This window comes from Notamacropus eugenii, chromosome 4, assembly GCF_028372415.1.
Source record: "Notamacropus eugenii isolate mMacEug1 chromosome 4, mMacEug1.pri_v2, whole genome shotgun sequence".
Lineage (NCBI taxonomy): Eukaryota > Metazoa > Chordata > Mammalia > Diprotodontia > Macropodidae > Notamacropus > Notamacropus eugenii.
The window spans coordinates 245,367,477-245,387,997 of NC_092875.1; the positions used below are offsets into that span (position 1 = coordinate 245,367,477).

The 20,521-nt window shown below is 37.9% G+C and overlaps 1 protein-coding gene across 2 annotated transcripts; it reads left to right on the forward strand.

Annotated features, from left to right (window-relative positions):
- The first annotated feature begins 2,449 nt into the window (after window positions 1–2,449).
- Window positions 2,450–20,099, forward strand: SNRPD1 (small nuclear ribonucleoprotein D1 polypeptide). Of its 2 annotated transcripts, none has more exons than XM_072604369.1 (4): window positions 2,450–2,660; window positions 11,446–11,522; window positions 17,765–17,956; window positions 19,920–20,099. In XM_072604369.1, the coding sequence occupies exons 1-4, from the start codon at window positions 2,647–2,649 to the stop codon at window positions 19,994–19,996; spliced, it is 360 nt and encodes a 119-aa protein (XP_072460470.1). In that variant the 5' UTR covers window positions 2,450–2,646; the 3' UTR covers window positions 19,997–20,099. The 2 variants fall into 2 exon arrangements, with proteins under 2 accessions (XP_072460470.1, XP_072460471.1); XM_072604370.1 differs by lacking the exon at window positions 2,450–2,660 and adding an exon at window positions 2,866–3,843.
- Window positions 20,100–20,521: the final 422 nt, after the last annotated feature.

Sequence of the window (20,521 nt, forward strand, 5' to 3'; positions counted from 1 at the left end):
GTAAGTTCCCAGCATTCTTTTGTACATGGGGTTATATTCCACCCTATTAATTTATTCACTTCCACTATGCAGTGGGACTATATTTAGTCCTGTTATTTTTACATTTCTTACTGCTGATCAGCAAAGCATGTGCTGTACATAATCAAGGTTTTATATGCCTCTTAGATCCTAGGATACAGTTGAAAGGGACCTTAGAGATCATCTAGTCCAAACCCATCATTTTATAGGTTCTGTCCTTTTATGATGCAGACATTTTGGTGACTGAAAGGAGCAGAAAAGGGACAATTGTGTATGAGCACTGATAAAAATCAGCTTGAGAGGAAATGCAGCCCATCAGATAAAAGTACTAGGGGAGAAACAGAGACTTTTCTAAGAGGACCAGATAGAACAGTCTCTCTTATGCTGAAGCTGGGGATGGCTAGAACTCATTGCTATCCATCAGCTTATTTACATATGACAATTTTCAGTATTTTGAAGGAAACAGGTGAGAAGTTATAAGAGCAGCTTGTGAACTCTGGGAAAATCTTCAGTTTGTGCCATATCGATAGAATTGTGGATTTTGTTTTTTTTTTCAACCTGAATCAGAGATGGGGCACTACTCATGAAGAGCGCCTGATTAAAAGTCAGAAGTAACCAGAGAAAAAGCAGGAGAAGGGGACAGAAGACTTAGAAAATGACAAGGGAAGCAGCTCAAAGAAGATATAAGGAAATAACAAGCACTGAAACTAGCTAAAAGACATGCTTTGTAGTTGACGCAGGGAACTATTTGATTGGAAGAGAATGCTATAGCTATTGCAAACTGACTGAAGAAAGGCAGAATCCTCTTATGTAAAGAAGCGTTCTGGGTTTATTGCCTTTTACCAACACTCCTAGCCTGAGAGGGGAAACCTCTCATATTGTTACTGTTCTCTACCGTTTTAGACGGGGAAACCCTAAATCCTACAAGGAGAACAGACCTCATTAGTACAGCTATTTACATACTTAAGGGAACTGTGTTTCAGGAAAGAATGTAATATATGTTGCTAAAAAGAGCATCATACTTTTTCACCATCCTTCCATGAGTGACAACTCACTAAAAGAGCTTCCTTTAAGTCCCAACTAAAAATCCTTCTTTGGGAAGTCTTTCCCAACTCCGCTTAATCCCGATTCCTTCCGCCTTTTACTTATTTTCTATCTACGTAGCTTGTTTGTATATAGTTATGTATCATTTTCCCAAATTAGATTGGGAGTTCCTTGAGAGAATGCCTTTCTTTGCATCCCCCGTGTTTAGCACAGTGTCTAGTGCATAGTAAGAACTTCATATATGCTTGACTCACTAATATGCTGAATTTTTCTTCCTTTTAGCTTTTGCTCCGTTTGCTGTGTCTAGAATGTTCCCTTTCTTTGCTTGCTGAATGCCTGACTATCCTTTAATGGCTTGCTCCAATGCCACTCTTTCCACAGTCTTACCTGATCCTCTTCCCTTCTCACCACATCCCCATTACAACTTTTATCCACCTACTTTAACAACCGCCCCTTCTTTACACCTTGGGGCACTGTTTTGCCACTCTGTGCATTACCTATCCCCCCACTCTCTATGCTTGCCTACATCTTCCCAGGGAACAAATGAAACTTCATTAATTCAGACCCCACTGCAGTAGATTTGTGTAGTTAGACAAAAAGCACCGCTTTCTGGGTAAAACTTCTGAATTAAGTGGCTTATCTTCCCCTGCCCACCCAAGGTGCCACAGTTATAAATGGAGATAGATAGCTTCATTCCCTAAAACACAACCCCATACATTTGCTTTTTTCAAAATTCAGCTCTTCATGAAATCTTTTGATTGATTTCACTTTTGCCTTTATTCCCAGTGCCTAGCAGTAACTGTTACTTAATGAATGCTTGATGGATTTAATTTTAATATATTGCAAACACAGACTTGTTACGAATTACATTTTTTCAATAACTAATATCTACTCTTTTCACTTGTTTCAGTCCTTTTCAGTTATGTCCTAACTCTTGGTGACCCCACTTGGGGTCTTCTTGGCAGAGATCCTGGAGAGGTTTGCCATTTCCTTCTCCAGCTCATTTTACAGATGAGGGAACTGAGGCAGACAGGGTGAAGGGACGTGCCCAGGGTCACTCAGCAAGATGATCCTTCCTGACGTCAGCCCAGCACTATCCACTCTGCTACCACGTACACACATGTAAGTATGGGCACAGATCCATCAGGCACAGTTCGGAAATTCCAATAAATGGGATTCCTTCTTTAAGATCAATTACAGAAAGCACTTGTTTTTGCTCAACTTATCCAAACTTTGGCTTTGTGCATCCCGGGCAAGACGGGAGTATGACCGATAACCTGAGGTTTTTACTAAAGAGGAGAGAGACATTGCTTTCCCCCAAGACCAACAGTGAACATCCCGGCCGAGCTCTTGCGGACATTTGCACCGTCGCCCTCCAGGGGGAGCCGCAGCAACAACATGCTCCTGGAAAGTACCCGCTCCCCCCGCCTCAGAGCCGTCTCGAGTTTTCCTCCAGTCGGGTTTTCTACTTCCGGTTCTCTTGGTGGAAGTGCTTCCGGCCATTCATTCCCTCAGCCCCTGTTAGCGCCCTGGGGTCGTGATTTTGCGACCTGTAAGACCGAAAAGTCGACGGCTCCGTGAAGGATGAAGCTCGTGAGGTGAGGAGACGGCGAGAGCGCCGGCCGCCGCAGTAGGGTCGGGTTTGGAGGTTTGTCGCCAGACGCCGTGCGGCCAGTCAGAATAGGCGCCAAAGTGGCGTGTGCACGCGAGATAGGCCGGGACAACGGCGGCCCTTCCCCGCCCTCGGCCCGCTCTCCCGCCCGCGCGGCGCCTCGCGCTGCGGCTCGTGCCCCGAAAACGACCGCCCTGGGCGGGGCGAGGCTTCCCTCCTCGCGACCGGCGTTGTGCGGCCGTTGTCCGACGGGGACTCGTGGGCCTGGCCGTTAGCTTCTAGGCTCTCGCGAGACGCCGCGGCGCGGGTCCTGGGCCCCGGGCCCCGGGCCCCCGGCCCCCGGCCCCCTGCCCTCGCTTCTGGGGCCCTTTGGTCTGGGCCTTTCTTAACCCTGTTCCAAAACCGTCTGACCGCTTTCACGTGGTGGAACCGTAGGGTTAGAGCTCGAAAGGACTTAAAAGACAGGGGGCCCCCTCGCCTTGCCATTTTACGCTTGAGAAAAGTGAGACCTATGAATGCCAAGTGGCGTCCGGCTCCTCCGGCGCTAGGCCCAGTATTGCGCCTTCCGCTTGGACCCCGGGGGCAGGGCCTGGGAATTCGGGGGCGCGGCAGCGGGCAGGAAGAAGCACCTGAGAAACGGACGGGGGACCCCCTGGGTGGCTTGGCCTTTGTGTTTTCTATCGGCTAAAGCCCGAAAGCCGAGGCGGGGTCTGACTACTAAAAACGTCAGTTCCTTCAACTGGGGCCTTTACGGAACTTTACAAAATGCCTGGGCCCTGCGGTCCATTATTTGGAAACCCATTATACCATTAGATGTCCTCTCCTTCCATCTTTGGCTGTTTCTACCCAATTCAGCATTTCCCACAGCCCACAACTCCTTAGAATCGGATAAACTTAAAGGATTAAACTTTACATCAGATGGTTCCAGTTAAAGTTTGAAGGAGTCATTGAAGCCAGCTTATTACTCTGAGCCAGCCGTAGTATTCGAAGCACACACGGAGAGTCGGGGTGTACCAGGTTTCCAGATCCCAACTCTGCACTGTTGGGAACTATAAAGTGCTACGACAGGTTTTATATTTAGCCAGTTTCTCCTTGTCTTCTAGCATTAGAGCACAGTAATTGCCTCTCAGCTGCATTTAAAATGATTGCTACATTTCCTTAAGATAAAGGTATGATTCAGACTAAAGCACTTAACTCTGAACCCACTCAGATGTAGAGTAGACTAAGGGGAATTTTCTTTCAGCTTTAGAACTCCAATCTTGCTTGCCCCTCGGAAATATAGAGGATGCTTTTGTCTAAGATATCTTTTAAAAGGAAGAAGACAGGGTTCAATTCAGGGAATTGTGCAGTAGGGGAACTTCATTCAAGAGAGTAACTGAATAAAATCAATCTGAAAAAATATCATACAAAAATTTCTATATTTGCCAACCCTGGAAGTGGTATGTATAAGTTCTCTGTGTCTAGAGAAATGGGACTAAGAATCAGAATTTGAAGTTTTGGAATGTAACTTTTGTATAACTACCCAGACTCACTCAGATAACCAGATGTGGCATTTGTAGACCTCTTTTGCAAGATGACTGTGCTTAACATTGCCCTTTCTGCTTACTTCAAGCTTTTCATCAGTCAATAAACAATCATTTATTAAGTGCGTTTTACTAGGCGTACAAGGCAAAAAAAAATCCCAAGCAGACCCTGCCTTCAAGGAGCTTATACTATACTGGTAGAAACCAATATGTATCCAGACAAAAATGATGAAACTGCCCTTGCAGTAAAAGGGACAATGGCACTCTACTTGTATTTAAAGAATTTAGGTGCCAGTTTATTGCACTGCCACCTCTGTCTGCATGCTATTGGCCAACTCACTTAAGCTCTGTGAGCATCCATTCATTCATCTGCAAAACACAGAAGGTGGACTAGATTTCCTTTAATGTTCTTTACAGTTCTAGATGTATAGTTTTTTTAATCAGATATGTGAAATTTAGTGTTACATGGAATATTCAAATGGATCTTTAATTGGGTTAGATGTTCCCTTAGTCTCTGCAGATTACAACCACCATTCCTTGTTGGTACTGTATACCTTTTGTCAATGTCATTCCATAAATTTGACGGTGTCTAACCATTATACTAGAGATCTGTAATGATGGGGTACAGATTCTGGGAACCCCCTTGAATCTTCCCACTTAATCTTTTTTTCATGCCCAAATCTGTTACTCTTAATCTAGCCTAGGTCCTCCATTGTCTGTTGCCTCCCCATTGCCTGCTGTTTCCCACCCTTGATCACATCAAAATCCCACCCTCTTGGTTCTGACCTCTTGTCACCTCAGTCTCAGCAAGATCCTCCTTACATTCTTCCTCACGACCCTCCCTAAACCCCTCCTCCCATCACCCCAGACTACTAGACCACCCCCAGATCCCTTCTACAGTCTTTCTGTAATTAAGATTCTTGTCTCCTTGAAAGTGCTGACATTCATTCTAGCTCAGATTCTGTCTGGCCTGCTTGCGTGTCACAAATCTTGAGGATTCTTAAGAGTCAACCCAACATGGTGAATCTTTAATAAACTTTGTTTTACTTTGGCTGAAAGAAGGCTTAGGTGAAATTCATTCAACCAGGATCTAGGATGTTGGCATTTTGGGGTCCCAAGCACCTCTAACCTTAACATTATGGTTCTTTGACCTCAATATTACTAAATTTCTCCTGACTTAAAAAAGGTGTTGGAACACTTTGAGCGGGGGTGGAGAACTTGTGTCCTCCTGGCTAATTGTGGCCCTCTAGATCCTCAAGTGCAGCCCTTTGAGTAAATCTAGACTTGACAGAACTAATAAACCCCCTTAAAAAGTATTTGTTCTGTAAAACTTGGATTCAGTCAAAAGACCTCCCTCAAGGACCTAGAAAGCCCCACATGGCCTTGAGGGCCTACAGATTCTCTGCCCCTGTTCTGGGCTGTCTTTCTGTCATACTGCCACTCATTATGTGACCAGCCCATCTTCTCTTCCTACCATAATTCTTCAAAGACATCTTTTACTCTGGTTCTTATGAGTCCCTCTTTGGTTTTATGTTGTAACCTGCTTATACTCACAATATACCTTATTGCCCTCTGTGATACCCATTTTAAATGCTTCATAAACTTCTATCCCATGTGACTCCTAAGGCTGTGAAAATGACTCTGATAAACAGAGAATCCTGTAATATCAGAAGTTCTGAGTACATAGCAACCCTAGTATAATTCTGGTATTAAGAAAAATGGGCCTTTGCTTTCTTTAAAAGCTTGGGGTTATTAAAAAAGCTTTGCAATTTTTGCCAAGACAGTCTTGCCTTCTCTATTTGCCTAACTTAATTTTCCATTTGTATTGTCTTGATCTACATGAATAAGTGAGGGGAAAACAGACTAAGCCATCCTCCCTTATAAAGGTGAATCTTTTAGATAAAATGTGTAATCAAGACCTAGCTGTAAATGAACTTTTAAAGTAATAATATTAAGCATGTTTTTCTTTCATTTGGAAATCATTGTAAAATATATACTTTTCTACCTTCTTTTTCTGTACATAATGTAATTTTTCTTTGATTAGTCACTTCCCCCAAATGCTACTGTTTTTTAGGTTCTTACTGTCTTTTTTATAACTCTGCCCCCTTCCTTGTAATAGCTTGCTGTTTTCAGTGAGTCTGCGTATAGCTTTTTTTCTTTCCCCATAACACATTTATATTGTTTCTGATCTGCTGTCATCTTAGAAGCCAGATAACCAAGCTTGTAATTTACAGAATCATAGATTTAGAACTAGAAAGGACATTTTCTTTTTTTTACCCTGGAAGAATTAGACTTTTTGAGGTTAAATGATTTGCCAGTCACATAACTGGCAAAAATAGTTTTGAACCCAGGTTCTTTCAGAGCCAGTTTGAAATAAGAATGCATAGGCTTATGAGTAAAAAACATAGACTTGGTAAGATTAGTATTAGGTTAGAGAATAATTTTATTCATTTCTTGATCTTTGCTTTTGTTTTAGTTAGTTGAAGTTGCCAGATAAATGACCCTTGGATAAATGAGGTGGTGTTTTTTTCCCATATTTATACCACTAATCTCTTTCAGTAACAAAGATAATCCTACTATCAGTTGTCAGTAGTTTCACATTGTTTTAATATTTAGATGTATCCAAACAGATTTTGTAGTTATGTGTATTTTGATGTGTATCTGGTTTCATTGATGTGGATTATGCCTTGTACTGGACAGCTAGGTGTTGCAGTAGATAGACCACTGATCTTGGAATCAGGAAACTCATCTTCCTGAGTTTAAATGTGGTCTCAGACACTAGCTGTGTGACCCTGGGCAAGCCACTTAACCCTATTTACCTCAGTTTCCCCTGTAAAATGAGCTGGAGAAAGAGATGGCAAAGCACTTCAGTATCTTTGCCAAGGAAACTCCAAATGGAGTCATGAAGAGTTGGACAGCACTGAACAACAACAACAATAAAATTCCCTGTAGGCAATAGATGTGAACCTACTTATACATTACCTTCTCACGTTCCCTGTGATTTTTGTTCCTCTTCTATAAATCTTCGTAGAAGAGCCTTGTTGTGCATTGGAAGCTTTCTTCTGTGTCTCTTAATGTTTTCCTCAATACTAATTATCACTTGCTCTTACTACATGACCAGCTTGCCTCCTTTTTGGTTGTACATGGATCATGAATTTAGGAATTCAAGGGATCTTAAGAGGTCATTGAATCCCAACTTCCAATCCCTTTATTTTTAAGAGGAAGACTGAGGCACTGAGAGATTAACCACCTTGGCCAGGTTAATAGCTAGTAAGTATGAGATTTGAACTCAGGTCTTCCTTACTCCAAGTCCAGTGTCCAATCCATTACATCATTCTTCTTCTCATCATATTTGGGTCTTTTATACTTCTTGCATTTTGGTTTTTTTTCAAACTAAAGCCCATTTGAACCTAACATGTTTATTTTCATTTCCTTATGAGTCACTCACCATTTTGATTCTTCTGAGAATGTGATGTTTTATAATTCACAGACAGATAGCATTATTGGAGAATATTGGTGCTGATATTTGCTTTGGTGGCAGGGAGCAGCTTGAGATCGTTGAAAACACTAGAATTTTCTGAATGTGATCTTTCTTAGTATTTTATCTTCATCCTACTATAATTGTTCATCATTTATCTGTAATGCACATATATCTACTGCTGGAGTAACTCCACAAGAGGCATTGTGGCATAGTGAGTAGAAGACACACTTGGAATCAAGAAGATCTGTGTTAGAATCCTGCCTCTGACACTCATTAGTGTCACTATGGGGAAGTCATTTGACTTGTCTTAGCCTCAATTTTCTCATCTATAAAGTGAGGATAATAATAATCCCTATACCACCAATCTCACAGGGTTTTGTGAGGCTGAAGTGAGATATAAATAGCTGCAGACTTTTAAGTGCTACTTTAGTATATCTTGTTCTAGTGGATCAATGATCTTTTTATCATGTTCCTGCAATAATGCAGACTATAAACCATCTATGCCTGTTTCCTATCGTTATATAATAAGTTCAAGCAGGTGGTCCGCTCAACATGGACTGTACATTCTTTAGATGATTGCCTCCAGGATCAAATATAAAAATCTGGTTTTTAAAACCTTTCATAATCTTGCCCATTCATGCCTTTTAACAACCAGTGATGTTTTCTTCAGTCCAGTGATACTGGCCTAATTGCCGTTCTTCCTACAAGACACTCTCTTGACTGTATGTTTTCACTAATTCTGTAACTGGAATTCTCTTCCTTCTCATCTCTGACTCCTGACTTCCTTCAGGTCCCAGCTAAAATCCTACCTTTTGCAAGAAGCTTTTCTTGGTCCCCTTTAATGCTAAGATCATCTCTGATTTATCTTGTCTATATCTTGTTTGTACATAGTTGTTTTAATGTTGTTCTCCCATTAAACTGTGAGCTCCATAAGAACAGGGACTGGGTTTTTTTTGCCTGTCTTTTTACTGCCAATTTCTAACTTAGTACCTGTCATATAATAAATGCTTGTTAACTTGACTTTTGCCATTACAGGAATACCAATGGAATTAACACTCAGCTGTCCATCCTACCTGATTAGGCCATCCTTTTTTGGTTCTATAGTTTTACTTATTGTTGTTTTAAACTTTTAGTTTTATTTATGTGTTTTACTTTTACATTATAAATATTTACAGATTACTCCTACTTTTTAAGAGGTCTCTTGAAGCAAAGAAGTGACTCGCTAAGTCATTAAGCATTTATTAAATGCCTACTATGTACCAGGCAATGTGCTGAGTGTTGGAGATTCAAAGAAAGGAAAAAGTCAATCTCTGTTATCAAGGTGTTCAAAATTTAATTGAGAAAACAATATTAAAATAACTGTATAAAGAAGACATAGATAGGATTATATTGGAACTAATCAACAGAGTGTGAAGGCACTAGCATTAATGGGAATCAAGAAAGACTTCTCAAAAAGACTAGATTTTGTTGTTTGTCCATCATTCTCCAAGAGGACCATGACATCAGGGAAGTGATGCCATGACATGCAAGTGAATTGGATTTAAATGAGGGAGGACTGTGCGAAGTCACCAGCTTCACTTTCTCTTCTGGAGCCATCTGGGTCCAGTGGCAAGATAGAGATGATTAGGAAGAGTAGAGACTTCCCTGGATGCAGTGGGAGACCTTGACCTTTTTAAGCCAAGGTCTTTAACAGGTCTTAGCCAATTCAGAGATTAAGGCTAGGTCTTTACCCCAAAGAGAGATCAGAGAAAGAGGAAAAGGATCCATATGTATAAAATTATAACAACTGTTCATGCTGTCAAGGAACTAGAGAATAAAAGTGTGCCCATCAAAGTATATGTTATGTATATATTTTCCCAATTACATGTAAAATCAATTTTTAACATTCTATTTTTACAATTTTGAGTTCCAAATTCTCTCCCTTCTTCCTTTCCCTCTCCTGTAGAAGACAATTTGGTATAGATTATACATGTGCGGTCATGCAAAACATTCCATATTAGCCATGTTGCAAAAGAAAACACAGACCAAAAAAAAAACCAAGAAAAATTAAGTATTTTTTTAAAAGTATCATTTGATTTGTATTCAGACTTACCAGTTCTTTCTCTGGAGGTAGAGAGCATTTTTCATTATAAGTCCTTCGTTGGACTTATTTGGACCATTGTGTTGCTGAGAACAGCTAAGTCAGTTACAGTTTTTCATTGTACAGTATTGCTGTTATTGTGTACAGTGTTATCCTGGTTGTTCTCACTTTATTTTGCATTAGTTCATATAAACCTTCCCAGGTTTTTCTGAAATCATCCATTTGTCATTTCTTCTAGCACAATAGTATTCCATCACAGTTATATACCAAAACTTGTTCTTCCATTCCTCAGTTTATGGTCAATTTCCAATTCTTTGCCACCACAGAAAGAGCTGCTATAAATATTTTTGTACACAAAGGTCCTTTTCCTTTTCCTTTTTTTTTTTTTATTTGGGATACAGACCTAGTAGTGGTATTGCTCAGTTTGATAGCTCTTTGGACATAGTTCCAAATTGTTCTCCAGAATGGTTGAATCAGTTCACAATTCCACAAACAGTGCATTAATGTTCCACAAATTATAATATATGAATGAATATATTGGAATACTACTGTACCGCAAGAAATGATGAAGGGACAGTTTCAGAGAAACCTGGGATATCATAAGAACTGATACAGAGTAAAGTGAACAAAACAAGAACAGTTTATAGAGTTATCAGCATACATACAGTACCAACATACAGTACAGATTATAACACTGTAAAAACAAACAACTTTGAACCACTTAACTCTCTTTCTCTCCCCCCCATCTAACCTGTTGCCAAGACCTGCCGATTTCACCTTTTTACACCTCTCTAATATGTCCCCTTCTTTCCTCTAACACTGCCCCACTGGTGTAGCCTGCTCTGCCCACCTCAGGTGTCTTCCCATTCAGCCATTAAAGTGATTTCTCTAAACATAGGTCTGATCATGTCAGTTGCACCCCTACCCCCAGTAGACTCCAATGTCTCACTTATTATTTAATGACTCTGGAAAAGCATGTGTGTCAGTAAAGCCTGACATTTCCTTAATAGCTCTTCTCTAACAAAGTATCTTATCTCTTAGTTTAACAGTTACACAAGATTCATTGAAAGATATAGCAGAAGTAAGCATATTGGATGCTTAAATTATTAATATTAAGTGAGGTATAAAATTGGAATATGTGTACTCACCAAAATGTGTTATGATTGTGGAGAATCCAGTGTGGAATCAGCATGAGATTTCCTGTTACAGGCAACCCTATATGATGCATTTTTGTGGGTGACGTACAAAGAGAACATTCTTAACCACCAGTCTTTATCACTTCCAAAGAGTTTAACATCAGAAATAGGTATGGTTTAATCCATGGAGATCACATTAAGGAAGGCATGTTACCATTTACTGTTCATTGCCCCTGAAGGACCACTGGCCTTTTCATTTTATTTGCATTTGAGACTTCCTCTCTGTGTTGTCTCCTCCTATTAAAATGTGAGCTCCTTGAGAGCAGGGGTGGCTGTAGCTTTCTCTGGTATCCTGGCCCTTAGCACAGTGCTTGGCAGATAGTAAATGATTAGTAAGGCATTTTATTAAACTCATTCACTAAGCCCTTGAACAATGCAGAGATTCCTAAAATTTTATTAAAGATAATGAGCTGCTTGTGACTATTATTGATTCATAGATTCATGTAATTTATGAAAATGAGAATTAATGGTTCTGTGTGTTTTAATTGCAGATTTTTGATGAAGTTGAGTCATGAAACTGTAACCATTGAATTGAAGAATGGAACACAAGTACATGGAACAATCACAGGTATGGAGATTTGAGCGGGTGAAGAGCTTTTCTCAAGTACTAGGCCAAATGCACTTTATAAATGTTTTTAACTAAGTTACCCACTCCACTTGCTAAAGGGGACATTCCTTTTGGTACTTAATAGTAATGTCATTTCAGTTAAGTGAGTGATAGGATCAAAGATCTATAAGTGGAAGGGACCATTTAGTCCAACTCACTCATTTTATATTTGAAAAATAGTTTAGTGGAAAATAAATGACTTCATTGAGGTAACACTGGTAATGTGTGTCACAAACTGGTTTAAAAAAGTTAAAAGCATTTATTAAATGCTCACTGTGTGCCATGTTTGATCCTTAGTTCAGGGAATACAGATAGAACAATGAGAAAGTCACCTTTCAAGAAACTCACATTCTAATTTGAGGAGACAGCACCTATAGATGGGTTCAACTGCAGATTTGAACTCAGGTCCTCTGATTCTAGAGTTATTAGAGAAAAACCATTCTATTTTAATATGTGAATGTACATGTAAAAAAAAAAGATGTGTTAACCAAGGAAACTGTACATTGTAATGTAACTTGGACTATATTATACTGTATTAAAAGAGGGCTGCTAGGTGGTGCATTGCTTGGAGTGCCAGGCCTGAAGTCTGAAAGACTCATCTTCTTGAGTGCAAATGTGGCTTCAGATACTTACTAGCTGTGTGACCCTGGGCAAGTCACTGAATCCTGTTTGTCTCAGTTTCCTCATCTGTAAAATGAGTGGGAGAAGGAAAATGGCAAGCCACTCCAGTATCTTTGCCAAGAAAACCCCAAATGGGATCACAAAGAGTCAGACACGACTGAACAAATAATAATATATCTAAAAAAAATCTTTAAAGAACATCTAGTATAGCCTCTTTGTTTAAATATGAGACCCAGAGAAGTTGCAAGGCGCCAGTAACAGAATCAGGTTTTTGAACCCAGGTCTTCTGAATTTTTCAGGACCATCCCTTTTTCCATTGTACTATACATCTATGATTTCCTGACATCATTGTTTGGTATAAAAGAAATCTATTCTAATGTGAAGTAGGGCCATATAGGACCCTTCTAAAACGGGTTTCATCTTTAAAATTACAGTAGAGCTTCTTGATAGAGTACTTCCTTCTAGAAGCTGGTTCTGTGTTCCAGCCCCAGTGTTCTAAACAATGTTCCAATACAATACTAATACAATATATTAATAATAATAATGGATAAATATAGTCATTTACTATATCCCAGTTATATACAATCATTTTGTACACTTTTGAGTTCCAAATTCGCTCCCTCTCTCCTTCCCCTCCTTCTTGGAGATGGCAAGCAATTTGATATAGATTATACATGTGACTCTGTGTGTGTGTGTGTGTGTGTGTAGAGTACATATACAGTACATTTCCATATTAGCCATGTTGCAAAAGAAAGCACAAAATAAAAATAAAGTTTAAAAAAGTATTCTTCAATCTGCATTCAGAGTTCATCAGTTTTCTTTCTCTGAAGGTGGATAGCATTTTTCATCATGGGTTTTTTTGGAATTGTCTTGGATCATTGTCTTGATCAGAGTACCCTAAGTCTTTCACAGTTGATCATTATCACAATATTGCTGTTACTATGTATATTGTTCTTGTTCTGCTCACTATTCTTTGCATAAGTTAATAAAAGTATTTCCAGGTTTTTCTGAAATAATCCTTATTTCCTATGACACAATAGTATTCCATCACAATCATACACCACAACTTGTTCCTTTATTTCCCAATTGATGAGCATCCTCTCAATTTCCAATTCCACAAAAAGAATTACTATAAATATTTTTGTACAGATATGTCCTTTTCTCTTTTTTTGATCTTTTTGGGATACAGATGTAGTAGTGGATTACTAGGTCAAAGGATATGCCTAGTCTTCTGCCCCTGCTGTCCTCTAGAATGGTTGGACTAGTTCACAACTCAGCCAACAGTGCATTAGTGTACTAATTTTTTTCACATCCCCTCCAGCATTTGTCATTTTCATTTTCTGTCATGTTAGATGATCCAGTGGCTGTTTCCTGGTATTTTAGAGCTGTTTTAATTTGCATTTCTCTAATCAGTAGTAATTTAGAGCATTATTTTCATGTGACTATTGATAGATTTGATTTCTTCTGAAAACTGCCTGTTCATATCCTTTAACCATTTATCAACCAAGAAAGGCTTTTTTTTTTTTTTTATAAATTTGGCTCAGTTCTTTTATACTTAAGAAATGAGACCTCAATCAGAGAAACTTGTTGCAAAAATCTTTTCCCAGTAATGAAAAGTGATGTCCATCTCCAGAGAAAGAGCTGGTAGAGCCTGAATGCAGATCAAAGATACTTTATTTATTTTTCTTGGAGGTTTTTGTCTGATTTTTTTTTTCACAGAATGACTTACATGAAAATGTATTTTGCATGAATATGCATGTATAACCTATGTCAAATTGCTTGCTTTCTCAGTGGGGAGGGGAGAGAAGGAGAGAATTTGAGAGTCAAAATTTGAAAATGTTAAAATTGTTTTTATGTGTAATGGGGAAAAATAGAATGTTAAATAAGATTTTTTAAAAAATTATCTTCAGTATTACTTCTCACTTTGACTGGATTTGTTTTGTTTATGCAAAAACTTTTTAATTTCACATAATCAAAATTATCTCTTTTAGTTCCTGTAATCTCCTCCATCTTGTTTGGTCATAAACTTTTTCCTTATCTGTAAACTTATATCGTCTCTTGATTTTCAGGATTTCCAATTTGGTGTTTCATTAAGATTTTTCATTTGTTCTTTTTCTAGTTTTTTTAGTTATGTGCCCAGTTCGTAGAGCTGTTCTTTCTCCCTTTTATTGATGTAAGCATTTGGAGAAATAAAATTTCCCCCAACTACTGCTTTGGCTGCATCCCACAAATTTTGGAATATTGTCTTCATTGTAATTATTGATTATTTCTATGATTTGTTCTTTGACCCACTCATTCTTTAAGATTAAGTTATTTAATTTCCAGTTCACTTTTAGTTATGCTTCCATGGCCCCTTTATTAAATGTAATTTTTATTGCATTTTATGGTCTGAAAAGGGTGCATTTAATATTTCTGTTTTTCTGCATTCAGTTGTGAGGTTTTTATGTTCCATTACATGGTTAATTTCTGTGAAGGTACCATATACAGCTGAAAAAAAAGATATACTTCTTTCTCTTCCCATTCAGTTTTCTCCAGAGGTTTATCACATCTAACTTTTCTAAGATTCTATTCATCTCCTTGACTTCTTATTTATTTTATGGTTAGATTTATCTAGCTCTGAGAGGGGAAAGTTGAGGTCCCCTACTAATATAGTTTTAACTGTGTGTTTCTTCCTGTAATTCATTTAACTATTTTAGAATTTGGATGGTATGCCTTTTATTGCATATGTTTAATATTGATGTTCATTGATTATGGTGCCTCTTAGTAAGTTTCCCTGCTTATCCCTTTTAAGTAGGTCTCTTTTTGCTTTGCCTGAGATCATGATTGCTACCCCTACCTTATTTTTACTTCAGCTGGAGCACAATAAATTCTGCTCCAGTCCCTTATTTAAACTGTGTGTGTGTCTCTGTTTCCTGTGTTTTCTTGTAAACAACATGTTGTTGGATTATGGTGTCTATTTCAGTCAGCAGTCCACTTCCATTTCATAGGTGAGTTCATCCCATTCACATTCACAGTTATTTTTTAATTGTGCATTTTCTTGTATTCTGTTTTTTTATCCTGTCTCTCCTCTAAAGTCTGTCTTCTGACTTTTGCTTTCTTTTATCTGCTCTCCCTTATATCACTTCCCTTTTTTCTCATCTTCTTCACCTTATACTTCCTGTTGGGTAAGATAGATTTCTATTACCACTTGAGTATGTATATATATTTTTTCCTTTTGAACCAATTTAGTTGTGAATGAGGTTTAAGTGTTGCCCACTCCTTGCTCCCACCATTTTCCCCTCCACTGTAAAAGCTCTTCCTTGTTCTCTTCTTTTCTCTGAGATAATTTTCCCCATTCTTCATCTCCCCCATTTCCCTAGGGCATCTCTCTCACCTACTCATTTTTCTTTTATATCATCCCAACATAATCAGCTCATTAAAGTTCTTAGAAGATACATGCATTATCTTCCCATAAAGGTACACCATTTAACCTAATTGAGTCCCTTATGATTTCTCTTTCATGCTTACCTTTTTATGCTTCTCTTGAGTCTTGTATTTGAAAGTCACATTTTCTATTCAACTCTCATCCTTTTATCAGGAATGCTTGAAAGTCCACTGTTTCAATAAAAAAGACATTTTTTCCTTGAAAAATTATGCTCAGTTTTTCTCAGTCGATTATCATACTCCAAGTGCTCTTTGTCCTTCAATGTGGAAGCCACTAAGTCTTGTGTGATCCTTACTGTAGCTCTCTGATATCTGTATGATTCTTTCTTGCTGCTTGAAGTATTTTTACCTTGATGTGGGGGTGCTGGAATTTGTCTATAATATTTCTAGGAGTTTTCATTTTGGGATCTCTTCTAGGAGGCTTTCAGTTTCTATTTTACTCTCTGGTTCTATGATATTGGGGCACTTTTCTTTGATAATTTCTTGAAATATGATTTCTAGCCTCTTTTTTCATCATGACTTTTGGGTAATCTAATAATTCTTAAATGATCTCTCCTCTACCTATCTTCCAGATAGGTTATTTTTCTGAGGAGATAATTCACTTCCTATTTTTTTCCCACTCTTTTGACTGTTTTATTGTTTCTTGGTGTTACATGGAGTTATTAACTTCTACTTGCTTGATTCTAATTTTTAAAGAGTTATTTTCATCAGTGAATTTTTGTTTCTTTTTTCCATCTGACTGATTCTTCTGTTTATTTTCTTTAGTATTTTTGTGCCTCTTTTACTAAACTGTTAATTGCCTTTTCATAATTTTCTTTCTTTGCTTTCATTTCTTCACCTAATTTTTCCTCTGCTACTCTGATTTTGAAAATAATTTTTTCGCTTTTACAGAAATTCTAGTTGGGTTTGTGTCCAATTCATGTTTTTTTTCCCTTTGAGGCTTTGCTTTGTAGCTCTTTTGACTGCATTTTCCTCTGAGTTTGTGACTTGATCTTCCGTAGCACCATAGTAACTTTTTATGATTAGGTTCTCGTTTTGTTTTTGTTTGCTCATTGATTTGGAATTTCATGTTAATGTTGGGCTCTGTTGGGGGAGGGGGTATCTGTCTCAAGCTTTGGGCTTTTTAGTACCCCTGTTTTCAGAGCTTGTTTCAAGGGTTTGAAAGTTTTAGGCGCTTCCAGTGTGGTATGATCTGGGGAGAGGTGTGGCTGTTGCTGTCTTGTAGTCTGATTGTTCCTCAGGAAAGGCCCCTGATACCTTGGGATTGCAGTCTGTGCTGCACCTTAGGGTCCCTCCTCCCTTAGGACCTGAAACAATGCTGTTCCTCAGGGTCTCTGATCCCTCGGAGCTGGAATTAGTACTGTCCCTCAGGGCTTGTACTCCATCTTGTCAAAAAGTGCTCGGTCCTTGAAATGTGACCCAGAAGTGGAAGGCAGTGGAGTTGACAAACAGCATCTAATCCTGTGTCCAGTGCTAGCACTGGGGTACTCCATAGTCTTTTTGGCCAGCTGCCAAATCTCCATACCATCACTTGCTTGGCAACTTGTGAAGCTGCTGTTGATGCTTCTATCTCCACCACTTTAGTCTTACCTCTGGTGTTTCATCCACTTTAGGCCATCTCTTTTTCCAACTTCTCTTGTCTTGTACTATAAGAATGTCTCACTGACTTTTTGTTGGTTTTTTAATTGCAGAATGCAATTTGAGGTGTTAACTTAAAAGTTGTTTGGTGGGGAATGTTGGGAGAGTTCAGCTGATTGCTTCTCTATTCTGCCATCTTGACTCCACCCCATTCCTGTCCCCTGTGTAGTGTTTTGGTTTTTTAGAGTAGCTTGTAGTGTGTCAGTATGTATAAAGATAATTGTTTACACTTTCATAGCACTTTGCTCTTTATAAAACATTTTCCATGCATCAACTATGCATTATGCAAGTATTATTGCCCCCATTTTTTAGATCTGTAACTAAGAATAAAAGCTCAAGTGATGCCCAGGGTGAGGTAATGCCAGTACTAGTGCTGGTCAAGGTCTCCAGTCCCTATGTTTTTTCTAGTACAGTTCTTGAAAGTGGCATTATGTAGGTTATAATTTTTTAAATTTTACCTTTTACTTTTTTTTTCCGGTTTTTTGCCCAACTTGATAATTTTTATTTTTTTTCTCCCTTAGGTGTGGATGTCAGTATGAATACACATCTTAAAGCTGTGAAAATGACCCTGAAGAACAGAGAGCCTGTACAATTGGAAACACTGAGTATACGAGGAAATAACATTCGGTACTTCATCCTTCCAGACAGCTTACCTCTGGATACTTTACTTGTGGATGTTGAACCAAAGGTGAAATCTAAGAAGAGGGAAGCTGGTAAGTTAGTGAAAAGTTGAGAGAAGTTTTGTTTTAAAATTACAAAACTTATTGTTGCTTTTTAAAATTATGGTTTCAACGCACTTGTAAACCTCTACAAATTTCTGAAAATCAACAGGTAGTATCCATTCCAAATTCCTTTCTTTGGTATATATAAATGTCCAAATTGACACTTATTGTACAACAACTATGGCATACACACCGAAATATAATTTTATAAATCATTATTGTTATCTGCTTGCCTGAGAAAATATGTGGCATATAGAATATTTCTTAAAGTAATCTCTTGTCTAGATTTCAGCTTATGCTTTTGTGCTGTGCCTTAATTTTTATTTTTAAACCTCAATAGACCTTTAAGCAATGTTATTGATGAAATTCTGTTGCATTCTAGGCTCTCCAGAACAACGACCTACCCTGTTTTTCTATCCTTATTTCATATAACTCTGCTCTTTTAATTATATATATGCCATGATAGGCATTTAAAAATCATTTACAGATTCAGGCCTGTGTGACTGTGTGATTGTGACTTCATGTAGTGTATGTTTTTTAAAATTTTCTCAATTTTCCCTCCCCTTAATGTTTTAATGGGAAAATTATATTTAAAGTTGTGTATCTAAAACTGCTGTCCCAAAGCTGTAACACACAAACTTTGTATATTTATATATTTCTAATTATTTTTCTTATGTCTATTATATATGATAGTATAAAGATGAACTACTCTAAAACTACATTCAAATGCTAACTACCACTTAATTGGATTTTCTTGCTAAGTCGTGAAAATGTGACACAATAAACTTTAGTTAAATGTTTACAAAAACTTACAAGTTCCATAGATATTTGAAGGAGCCAGGAACAGAATGAATAAATTTTGCATTTTGAGAAAAGCAAGAAATTATAGGATATCTTATAGGGAAAGATTGAAATTCAGCTGTGAATTTTAAGAGGGGAGGTGTTAGCTTCTTGTTTTTGATTCTTACTTTTGTGGCTTCAGGCAAATAAGCTTTCACCTTTAGTTTCTTCATCTTTAAAATGCAATAATGCCCTATATGTCTTTAGAACAGTTGTGAAAGTTAATCTGTTTTCCTCAGAGATATTTTTTTTAATGACCAAATTTAATTATGTCTTACTGCACAGTTGGGGAAGTCTTTGAAGTTAAATGACTTAAAAAAGGAGACCTTTAAGAATAACTTTCTTGGGGGCAGCTAGGTGGCACAGAGGGATAGAGTACTGGTTAGGAGGACCTGAATTCAAATGTGACCTTGGACACTTACTGGCGGTGTGATCATGGGCAAGTCACTTAACCCTGACCACCAAGAAAGAAGAAAAGAAAGAAAGACGAGGAAGGAAGAAACGGATAACTGTCTTGAATTGGGATTTTAGACCTGCCATTTTACCATAACTATTAGCTTCAACTCAGAACAATAGTGTATCCATCCTGTTTATTATAGGTCTCTATATTAGTAACCTGCAAATGTCATGGTGCTGTGTGCCTGAAAGATAATACCCATTGAATTAAAAAAAAAAATCCATTGTGTATGTGAAAGACACAAACAGGAAACGACTTTTTGTAGGTATATTCCAGACTTAACCTGTCTCCTTTTGTGTGGTGCATATCACTGAAGTATGCAAACACTATAATCCTTTAACAATATTTTAATGGTATTTTGCTGTATATTCTAGTCCTTTTTGGGACCCTGTATAGAATAAGCATATGCCATTAGCAATTTAAGGAGGGAAGAACAAAATTCAGTGTTCTGTTTATTTTCTGCAGCCTTGAACCACAAATGCAAGGACTAAGAAGGAAAAATATATAGTGAGATGCTGCTTCTAAAATTCCCTTCTGTTGAAGTGGAAATAGATTATAAAAGGTTTTTTTTCCTAGCTTAATTGATTAGATTTATTGAGTTACTTCAGGTAACTTTTAGAACATGAGAAAATTTAACTTGTTCTCTTATATGCTCAGTTGCAGGAAGAGGCCGAGGTCGGGGTAGAGGACGAGGACGTGGTCGTGGCAGAGGAAGAGGGGGTCCCAGACGATAACTTCTTCCATGAATACTGTTATGCATTTCCACGAAAGTCAGAATATTTTTTTGTACAGGTTTTGTTTATGATGTCAGTTTTTAATAAACGCAAATGTGGGAAAGAGTTGTCTATTGAATATGTCATCAATTAAGATTTCAGTATTCTTAGATCTACTCCTTAGTATTAGTATAGTAGTTCCAAATGTAAAACAGTTGAGCTATAAGGCTGTTCATAAATGTAGTTTAAATTCTGACTTAACCATACTTTTTTCTAACATAAAGACATGATTTCATGTATGTATATGGAAGATTTTGAATCCCCACTATAATGCTTTTATCTTCTTTGGGACCATCTAGAGGTGAAATAAGGAGTTATGTTTGATATATCTAAAACTAAAAAACCCTTTGGATTGTCCAAAATGAATTCTCTTTTTCTTGAATTTCACTCTATAGTGAATAGTATTATAGGGGAAGTTCCAAGCTACTGGTATTTTATAAGTGAAAGTCATCTTTTAAATTAAGAATTGCCTTTGTTATAATCGAA